This window comes from Plasmodium coatneyi, chromosome 8 (genome assembly GCF_001680005.1).
Source record: "Plasmodium coatneyi strain Hackeri chromosome 8, complete sequence".
NCBI classification, from domain to species: domain Eukaryota; phylum Apicomplexa; class Aconoidasida; order Haemosporida; family Plasmodiidae; genus Plasmodium; species Plasmodium coatneyi.
This window is the reverse complement of record NC_033563.1, coordinates 961,706-972,897: the sequence shown is the minus strand read 5'-3', so window position 1 is coordinate 972,897 and position 11,192 is coordinate 961,706. Positions and strand designations below refer to the sequence as shown.

The 11,192-nt window shown below is 41.4% G+C and overlaps 2 protein-coding genes across 2 annotated transcripts; one reads left to right on the top strand and one right to left on the bottom strand.

The window, feature by feature from the left end:
* Positions 1-227: 227 nt before the first annotated feature.
* On the top strand, positions 228-2,394 carry PCOAH_00021230 (Uncharacterized protein; the record flags this gene model as incomplete). The annotated part of the gene is made up of 2 exons (XM_020058930.1): positions 228-353; positions 697-2,394. The coding sequence occupies 2 exons, from the start codon at positions 228-230 to the stop codon at positions 2,392-2,394; spliced, it is 1,824 nt and encodes a 607-aa protein (XP_019914675.1).
* A 1,483-nt stretch (positions 2,395-3,877) lies between these two features.
* On the bottom strand, positions 3,878-10,900 carry PCOAH_00021220 (DNA-directed RNA polymerase subunit; the record flags this gene model as incomplete). The annotated part of the gene is made up of 1 exon (XM_020058929.1): positions 3,878-10,900. The coding sequence occupies one exon, from the start codon at positions 10,898-10,900 to the stop codon at positions 3,878-3,880; it is 7,023 nt and encodes a 2,340-aa protein (XP_019914580.1).
* Positions 10,901-11,192: the final 292 nt, after the last annotated feature.

The window sequence follows — 11,192 nt, the reverse complement described above, 5'->3', positions numbered from 1 at the left end:
TCATTTAAAAGTAAAGAAACCTACGAATAGATATAATTCTTGTATTTGAATTTCTTCAATTATAATTTGTTTTTAAAAAATTGTACCGTATTTTATTTCAATTTAAAATACTCACAAATACCTCCTTTTGGCATATATAACATCCATAACACAACATGGTACACTCAAAAAAAATAATCAGCTCCGCATTATCAGGAGCGTTGCCATCCCAAAGTGCTAAAAATGAAATGGCAGTACGAAGTTCAGAAAGTGGAGTGGATGAAAAAAAGAACGGCATACCAGGAGGATCTTCCTGTTTCTTCACTAAAAGAACTGCTATGTTATTTTTTGTTCTTGCTTTCATCTTTTTAAAGGTGAGTCTTTCTACACATAAAAAAAAAAGGGACGCACAATAATATAGGTGGCACAAAGACGTGGATAGTTCTACGTGCTATACACATGTTCAACACAAACTGCATATACAGTTATGTGCACATTTCTTACTTGTCCTACTTTTTTTCCTTGTGACACTTTGAACTGTACATAGAACTGTTTGTTTTGTTCTTCCTTTTTCCTATTTTTTTTTCTTTGTTCCTTTTTATTATTGTCTTTCTTCTATTAATTTACATTTCCATCTACCACCTTCGACCACCTAACAACCTTCCTTCACACCCCTCACACACACCACCCTAAAACACCTTCCCTTCTACCTTGCAGCACCAGGATGACTTCGCAAGACAAAACGCTGCTGCGACATTACAAGTGAGGAACAGAATTGCCCGAAATTTAAAGGCGAACACAGAAACTGCTCCATCAGAAGAGGAACTCGAATCTCATGAGGATGATGAAGAGAACTATGGAAACCACCCCGAAGAAATGTATGAAGAATACGAAGAAGAAGGATATTCGGACGATGAACAGGAAGAAGAAGTTTCTGAAGAAGAAGATGAAGAAAGACCAGCGGAGAAAGAAGAGGAAGTAAGGGAGGAAGTATATCCACAGGAGGAGTCGATAGTAGAGCATGACGACGCAAGGGAAGAAAATTCTGCTGAAAGGGAAATAGCTGCTGAAGGGGAACAAGTTGAACAACCAGCTCAGTACGTCCAGGAGGAGGAGGATAACGATGACTCCATATCTGGTAGCCAATCCAATGTAACCTCTTGTTGGAAATGCTTTAAGCGTTCAAATCATGATAAGAAAAAAAAAAAAAAAGAAAAAAAAGAAGACGCTCCTTTTGAAAGAGAGGAAGAAGCTCCTGTTGAATGGGAAGAAGAAGCTCCTGTTGAAAGGGAAGAAGGAACTGCCGAAGGAGGAAGATATTTAAGAGAAGAAGAGGAAAAAATGGTTCATGAAGGAGCATACTTTGATGATGTACCTAAAGAACAAGTTTCTCAGGAAGTAGCAGAAGGCGCTCAGGTTAATGAACAAGTACCTGTAGGGGAACAATCTCCTGAGGGAGGAAGACAATATGTTGATGAAGGTAGAAAAATGGGAGGGGGAGAAGGAGCTCCTAATGTAAAACAGGAAGTTGAACCAGCTGAACAGCGATTTCCACTGTTTGGGGAGAGAACAAATTATGTCGCAGATGCTGACTTATCTTATTATGCTCATTTTGTGAATTTATATAAGAATGCATATAATGATGATAAAAAAAAAAAGAAAGAAAAGAAAGAAAGAAAGGAAGAAGAGTTAGATGATTGGGAAATAACTAAGTTAAAATGGACAGGACATGATGAAAGCGATTATTTAGAATATATACCAAAAGATAACAAAAGATCATTAAGATATGATGAGGAAGAACATATAGATGATGAGGATGGAATGAACGAATTATTATTTGAGGAATTTAAAAAATGGGAAAATTACGGAACGCATAAAAATGGTTCCTTCTGCTACGAAATGTCTTGTTGTTTTGACGAAAGATTGACAGATAAAGAAATAAATAAGGAATTGAAAGAAATGGACAAATTTCCTAAAAAATGCGAATTGATCTCTCTTTACTGGCAATCATTCCTAAATGAAAGAAGTAGATATATCAATGCTAACAAACGTCTGTTTAAAAAATTCTTAGAATTAAAAAAAAAACAAAATTTCGAAACTATCTCAGGATATAAGAACAAATGGAAAAAATGTAGTAAAATAGTTGGTAATAACTTTAAAGAACAACGCGAACATGTTAATGATATATTTTATACATCTGTTGTAAAGGAAAATTTAAGCAGAGATGAATTTAAGGAGATCTTAAATGATGTTAGGGATTCATGGAAAGAAGTCACCCTTAAAGTAACGGATGAATGTGTAGCCATTTTGGAAGAACCAATTGTCCCAGAAGTCAAAGTCATAGACCATAACTCTTATTATGGGGAAGGAAGTTTTAGAGTTACACGTCTGAGCAGCCCCCATCCAAGCTCCTAAGGGTTTGATTTAACCGAAAAAATTCAAATTTCACGGTTTCTTCGTTTAAACGAATATAAAGAAATATCGTATATATTGAATCGCAGACACAGAGATGGTACAGCACGTTGGGGGAAAAAGTTAATTTTTACATTTCCACAATATTTCCAATGATTTAAGAATTGTGAAAAAAAACATGTTGCCTCAGTATGACGTGATGTTTTATGTGATGTGTACATATGTGTGCATACGTACATAATACCTCCAAAGGTGATGCATGAAATGTATGAACAAATTTAATTATGTGTAAGATGCTTGTTGTTGAAAGGTATTCCATGTATATATGCATACATCGCACGTTTCGTATGTACGGATGTGTAATATAATGTTCATGTTTTGTACATACTTTTTCCCCCTTTTCGAAAAAACGTAAAGAGAATGAAAAAACAAATAAAATTGTTAAATTGGATCAAGGAAAAAAAAGGGGAACACTATAATTTTCCCCTTTCTTCACGGAGTTCATTTATCGTATAATACGGAATAAATTCTTCCCACATATTTCCACATAGTACATATGTTATTGCGCAATATGGAAACATGAATTCGCAATTTTTCCTTCTTCCTGCTCCAAATAATACAGCGACTTCATGTACGGCACCATTTGCTGATTCCTTCATGGGTTTAGGTGGCATTAAGTAGGTTCCTTTGTGTGAAAACCTAATCCTCGATCAAAAAGAACGGAACTTCTATTTTATATATATTAAATTCTTCCTGCTGCCCAATAACACAATTGAAAATTCTCCCTTTGCATATATTATTTTTATCACTAATAATCCTAGTTATAACCTTAAGGAATATTATATTATGGCATACAAGACAAGCTTCACGCTTATAGGAAGGTTATATTTTTGAACTAAAAATATTTTTGCACGCTCTATACATATTTTTTTCTTTCTTTTTTTTTTAAGTTTCGTTTTGTGTATTAAATTGTTTACATGTTCATTGTGTAATGAATATAAGCCGGGAAAAAAAAAAATTTTCTTCAGTTCACAGATGTGTTGGCATAATTTTTTTCACTAAGAAGATCCAAAGTATTTGTTCATTAAAATTTTTTTTTTCCAACTGGAGTTGTGTACAGGGGGGTCACCATGAAAAATTATACAAGGGGGAGAGAGGAGTCGCTCAAACTGTACAAAAAGAATGCGGGGGGAGAATATGGCCCCCGTGGCACTTTTTCCCGGCGCGGTTTACCATAAAGTGGAAAATCCGTTCGGCCGGCCTCAAATCTGTTGCCACGCATATACAAAATTTAATTACTATGTCCGCGCCCCCGCCGGGGGGGAGTTGGTTTACAATGTTCATGTTACACATTTGAGGAACACAAAAAAAAAAAAAAAAAAAAAAAAGAAGAAAAAAAAAAAGGGGTATATGCTAATGCGCACAGGAGGGTGGGACACACTCAGTGGCGGGGGGCGTAAACGTATGCCCACTGCTGTCCGACACACTATTGCTCCATTTCGTCCTCCTCCATGTTGTAGGGCATTGGGGAGAAGGGGTCATCGTTCTGCACCTCGTCGGCATTGGCCTGCTGGATGGGCGAAAAGACGCTGACGTCCTGGATGTGTTGCTTGACCTGGACGGGAGACTGCAGAATGTACGCCGGGGAGAGGGGGTGCTGGTTCTTATTCCTAGCGTTACCACTTTGGTCATACATAGGGGAAGAGATGGAGTATGCAGGGGAGGTGGGCGAAAATTTGGGAGATGCTATGGCGTAGGGGGAATAGTGGGGACTACTGGGGTTGTTCGGAACAGGTGATGTGGGAGAGTACTGTGGCGAGGTGGGGGAATACTTGGGGGATGTTGGTGAATATTTGGGTGATGTTGGCGAGTATTTGGGGGAGGTAGGCATGTATTTCGGGGAAGTTGGAGAATACTTGGGCGATGTGGGCGAGTATTTCGGAGAGGTAACAGAGTAGACGGGCGAAACGACGCTGTGGTACTTCATCATATTGGGGTTCATCCCGTCTAGCTGATTTTTTGGGGATGTTGGAGAGTAAAAAGCCTTTGTATCATTCAAACCAGAGGAGCCACCAGCATTAGCACTGCTGGACAAGTGGTAAGTGGGGGAGGTGGGCGAGTAGGAAGGGGAGTAAATATTGTTCTGTGTCTGTTGCTTGGGGGAAAATATATCTAAGGCACGATTAGGAGAGTACAACATGGCAGGTGATTGTATGCTATTCAAATTTGCCTTGGGGGAGAAGACATTGTAATTCATCATAGCCATACTGTTATTATTGGTGTTGTTATTTTTTGGTGAGAATAACATGCTGGGATCAAGTGCTTGCTGGTTGTGATTATCAAATGGAGAGAAAGGGGAGTGGATAACTGATGTGGGTGACCTGGGTGATTGCGTTGGAGAGAATTTCCCACCCAATTTTAACGTGTCCAAATTGTTAAAGTCGTTCTTCGATGGGGACATAATATTTTCACCGCCACTACTTCCATCCCCATAATTCTGCAGACACTGGGGGGATAAGATACTGTTGACACTGTCGAGAGGAGCTGTAGGGGATAACAAATTAACGTTATACGTTGGGGAGAAAGGCAGAGGAGAATTTAGTGTGTTGATTGCCACAGGAGATTGCAATCCATCTGGCGTAATTCCATGGTGACTATCTGGAGTAGTAAATCCCGCACTGGTAATGTCCATCATAGTCTCTAAATTTTGATTCGCATCGCTGAGCTTTTGGTTGTCTATAATGATATCAAAAACGCCTGTGCCTATTTTGCATAACTGACCCAACATGATATTTTCCGTTATTCCTTTGAGGTTATCCACCTGTGCAAAGGCAGCTGCTTCTAGAAGTATTTCCACCGTTTCTTCAAAGCTGCACTTGACTAGTGGACCTCTATCCACTCGATTGATACCATGTCTCGTTATAGACATTAGATAACCTCTCTGAGTCATCACGTCACACAGGATGGACAGATGCCTGTAGTTAACATACGAGCTATCAAACGAAATGACAGTCCTCAATTCCTTCAGAAGAGCTCTTCTCACTGCCTCAATTCCTAATACTTCGAATATTTCCACTATATCATTTGAAATGGTTTTTTTATAATCCACATGGGGAGCACAGAAGATATGCTCCAGGTTACATCCATCTGTGTCTAAGACCCAATGGGAACTCCTCACAAACTTCCCATTGTTGGAGTCGTACGTTATTTTAGACTCTTCTCTCATGTACACTTTGGTAATATTTTCTATTCCCCTTAACTTCAATGTGGATAGGCACTGCTCCATCAGTTTCTTTAAAAAGGTATCTTCTGTGTCTTCCTTCATGTGAATGGGGTTGCTTAAATTATTTATGTTCCGCATGGTATTCATATCTAGACTGTCTGTATTATTTCCATTGGGCGCGTTCCCGCTGTTGGTACCACCACCCGCGTTGGTGCCACTGATACTGTTCCTGTCCATCGCGGTGTGTATATCATCCTCTGCATTCTTCATGTTGGAATTCCCGAACATGTCCTCCCCTGTACCGGAGCCCTTTCCACCTTCGGTTTCACTTTCTCCACTTTTTTCTTCCTCTTTGGCGAACAAATCCGTTCCACCGTACCCCTCAACATGGTTGTTATCCGTTCGGTCATCATTTTCCTCCTTCAGTTTTTTTATTTTCGTTGCGCTTTTGCTGTTACTCGTTTTATCCTTCGATCCTTCGTCCCGATTGTGGTTCCCCTTTCCATCACCATCGTCAATGTCGCTTCCACTCGCGCTGCCATTTGCACTACCAAATCGATTTTCACTGTTTATGCTGTTTTGCCTCGATCGGTTGCTGCTGACGCTTTGGTTGTCGTCTTTATCATTTTCCCTGTTCTGCGTCTCCCCGTTGTCATTCGCCTCGACGTCCTTCTTCGTCTTGAAGGTGTTTCCAATGTTGTTGTAGTTTTCTTGTTCTCCCGCTTCGTCTTCCTCCTCTTCTTCTTCGTACTCATCCTCCTGCACCTGGTCCACATCGTCATTGAGAAAGTTGTACTCCCCATTTAGGTATTTAACCCTAATTCTTAGAATAAGATCTTCCGAGTTATCATCCGTGTAGATGATATCTAACTCATCACTGGAGAAAACAGAATAAATGATGCAGACAATCTCCTTCATAGTCAGCTTTTTCTCATTCACGTGAATGTTGGTTAGCTGAATCCGTAGAACCCATTCTCCTAGAGTATACTGTGTGTCATCCTCATCTGGGAATTCATAAAATTCGTCTACCCACGTTTTGTCCTCCTCTAGGATGGTACTTGTGGTGTTCGGGTCGTAAATAATTTGTGCATGCGATGTTAATTGCTTCAGGGTTGTGTACTCCAGTTTGGTTAATATATCTTTCGCTTTCTGCTGATCATTGGACACAACATCGTCCAGATAAATGGTCGTCGATGGAGTCTTCACATTCTTCACGATATTAATTAACTCCTTCAATCTTGGCACACCTAATGTTACGTTTTTGGACCCCACTCCTGCAAAGTGAAATGTATTCAGCGTCATCTGTGTTGCGGGTTCTCCAATGGATTGCGCTGCCAAGGCGCCCACGCATTCTCCAGGGTGGCACAAGGACTTGTAAAAGTTCTTTTCAATCTCTTGCAGAAGCCAATCGATTCCCTTCATACTGATTTTATGTGTCTGAGTGAGGAGCTTCGAATTTAAGTAGGTTCGCAAGTGCGCCTTCAGCAGCACCGTGGCGTTGTTCTGGGCCTCCAGCGAGAGGGTGTCATTGCTGTTGATTTGTTTTATAATGACCAGCTTCTCTAAAAAGCGGTTGACTTTGTGCACGATGTCTACGGGGTTGATGAAGGATTGGTCCTTGCTGTCGCTTTCGTCATCACCATCCTCTTCATCATCCTGATCGTCGTCACTTTCTTCTTCGTCGTTCTCGTCGAAGGGTTCAAAACCGCTGTACGCGCCCTGGCCCTTCATGGCGTTGGCGAGATCGTTCGTCTCGTACTCCTTCTTAATCTCCGACATGAATTCGCTGTTCGACAGTTCGTCGTTCGGGTCTCCTAACGCCGTGTCAGCAATCGCTTTCGTCTCATCCCGTGGACGGGACTTCTTCCCCTTTTTGGTTTTCTTCTTGGTGGTGCCCATCTTTGGCCTCATCCTATTAGCACTAATGGGGTCCTTCACTTTATTACCGACAACAGGAACAAAGGGGAACTGCGATTTGGCGAATTCGATGAGTCGGTTCATGTTGATGGGTAAGTGCTGCCTTACATCCCCATCGGGGAATATTTCCTTGCAAATGTTATTTTTGCATTTTAGTAGCTCCTCAAATTCCTGATTCAGTACATTCTGTTTGTTGTAATCAATGTAGGAGTTTTTCCTGTTTTGTCCATTGTTTAGGTAAAAGTCCTTCCCGTAGCTGTCGTCATGATCATCATCTTCATCGTCGTCAAAGTTGTACTTGTACAATTTTTTCACTTCCTTATTATCTAGCTTCATCAGATCAATGATCTGATCTTCTATATACTCTCCAGCCATTCCATCCTCACCATACAAAAACTGAATAATATCTCCATAAGAATTCCTAACGGTTCGATCGTATTGCACCATAACGTCTTCCATTGCTTTGATTAATCTCCTTTGTATGTAACCCGTTTCCGAAGTCTTGCACGCCGTGTCGATGATACCTTCTCTTCCTCCCATGGCATGAAAGAAGACTTCCTGTGGGGTGAGTCCACTTAAATACGAATTGGACACAAAACCTCTACTTTCTGGACCATAATCAAATTTAATAAAATGCGGTAAGGATCTGTGGTTAAATCCAAAGGGAATTCTCTTCCCCTCAACATTTTGTTGACCCACACAAGATATGATTTGAGATATGTTAATGATGGATCCCTTGGAGCCACTAGCCACCATGCTGAAGATGTTGTTTCTTTCATCTAAGCTTTCTGAGGCCACTTTTCCTGCCATTTCACGAGCACAGTTTAGTTCGTTATTTACTCTCGTTTCGAAGGATTCGTAGAGGGATTTTCCCGGTTGACATTCCAACTCTCCTCTCTGCGCTTTCTTCACAATTTTGGACACCTCCTTTTTGGACTTATTTAGAATATCCTTTACCTTATCGAGGACCTTGTTGCTAGCTATAATGTCCGAGCAGCTAACAGTGAATCCGACATATTCTAACCAGTTGTTGGTAACCTTCTGCAGTGCGGAAATAAAATCCTTCGTTTTATCTGGACCCATTTCGTGCCACAGAATGTGAATCAACGATCCGCTGGAAGAACCCACTGTACGTTTGCATATTATTCCACATAGCAGCTCGTTATTTTTTATGATCACCTTCCCATCGTTGATGGAGCAGTATGGGTTGTCATCCTTACACGAGGTTGAGGAATCCCTCATCAAGTTAATTTTTACATTCCTTCCCCATCCGCTTACTCCTTTGAATGTGCCATCTGCATTATTCGTGCCAGTCACTTCGTTTCCAGTGAATTGATTTTTTACGTTACTGTTTAGGGTATCTCCAATGGCTAGAGGGCTATGGGGGTGGAGGTGTGCGCTACTACTGTTGCTGCCTCGACCAATTTCGTCTTCTACTCTGAACCCACTACCGTGGGTAGCCCCCATCATCTTGGAATTGCCTAACGGGTCATTGAGCCTTTCTAAATCTTCAAACTGGAGAAGCATAGAGAAAATTTGTTTTCCTGTCCACAAGGCCTTGGGCTTCATAATGGCAGGAGTAGGTATCACATGATTCCAGTAAGGGATCCAAATGAGTAAAGACATCACTTCTTCCTTTGTGAGAAAGTTATCTCGTCTTGTAAATTTTCTTATGGCTAGGAGGGAGTCCTGCACAATTCCCATAACAGGTTTGTTGCCCTGCGGGGAGACGATCTGCTTCTGCACAATCATGAGGTGCTTAATTTCGGACCTGGTCTCATGCGACTGCGCAAGGTGCAAATTCATTTCGTCCCCATCGAAATCGGCATTATACGGAGAAGTAACAGCTAAGTTTAGCCTGAAGGTAGAGTACGGCAATATTTTCGCCTTATGTCCCATAATACTCATTTTGTGAAGAGAAGGTTGTCGATTGAAGAGGATATAATCTTCGTCTGTCATGTGTCGTTCTACTTTGTACCCATATTCTAATTCCCTCTCTGAATTTTTTCTTACATGTCTGAGGTCATACTTGGTACCATTGTCCCTGATGATATATTTCGCTCCTGGCCATTCGTATGGACCTCTTTCCACCAACTTCTTCATGTCATCGTAATTGAGTGGAGTCACCGTTTCGCAGAATGTTAATGTCATGGCGACGGATTTTGGCACTCCTATGTAGTCAATATTTAAATTGGGATCTCCTGTAATTACTGTTCTGGCTGAGAAGTCGACACGTTTTCCCATTAAATTTCCTCTGAGCCTTCCTTCTTTCCCCTTCAGCCTAGTCCGTATGGCTTTAATTGGCTTCTTCGAACGTGTAGTAGCTATAGGCATCCCTGGGATGTCATTATCGAACAAGGTGGTAATGTGGAACTGTAGTAGGGCACACAAATCCTGCAGCACGTGGGATTTGGCCCCCCTATCCGTTTGCCTCTTCAGCTGTATGTTCGTTTTTACAATATCTAGCAGTTTCAATGTCAGGTCATCTTCACTCCTCTGGTTACCATACTGTACGTATGGCCTGGCACAAGGAGGAGGGATGGGAATACATGTCAAAATTAATGACGCGGGGATGCATCTATCTGAATTGAATCCAAGAATGGGCATTTCTTCTTTCCTGATTTTCTTCAAAATTTCTAAGGCTTCTTCTGCACTTAACTTTCTCTTACTCTCATCTATGTCCTCCTCACTGGAGTGTATGAACTGAATGAACATGTTTGGTCCTTCCCTTGTGTACTTGGGCTGCACACAACCACAGTCCACGTCTTCTTTATTCACCATTTCGAAAATGTTACTGTAGCTGTTAGGGTTTAAAAGCATTTGTTGGTTTACATTTAAGTTACTCAAATTGTTATTGTAAAAGTTATCCACTGCGTTGTCATTGAGATGTAGAGTATCTTCTTCGTGTGGAGATGAGTGGTCGCATACCTTTATTCCTTGGCACACCTCCGATAATCTCTTCAGTCTCAAACTATTCACCTTGATTTTCTCGATGTACTTCACCTTGGAGCTGCTCGTATTACACAATAACCTGCCACAGTGGTAGCACACGCACCTTAATACATTCAACACGACATTCATAAAACCGTAGTGGTACATCGGTTTGGCTAGTTCGATGTAGCCAAAGTGGCCGGGGCAATATTTCACGTTCATGTTACACGTCCCACATAAGGTTTTGTAGTCTATGGTTCCCATGCGAATGTCGTTTAGACCTCCTTCCCTTGGCAGGCCATCTTTGTACAGGTCTACATTTACAATTTCGCATACGCCTATTTTTTTTATAATTTCTGGGTCCAGCACGCCCAACTCGAGGCGTTTTACCCTCTTCAGCTCGCAGGCCGAGTAGGGCACGTTCAAGTCGACCGTCATTTTGGGGAGCGCGCTAGAGTGCGACCAGGGTTCAACTCAGGTCCCACTTTTTATTGCCTTCATAAAGAGAATAAAAAAAAAAAAAAATGGCCGCTGTTCCCCCTTGGCGAAGGAACAAACGTTGCCGCAAACGCGTGAGGGAAGTTTGACCAGGGTGTGGCATCTCCACCAAATGGCATACTCTACCAATGTCACGCGCACTTCACTCGGCTTTGTCAAGGCCAAATCAATCACGCAGGGAATTCGCACTTTTTACTAATTATTCATACATGCGATCTGCTGCAGGAAGATA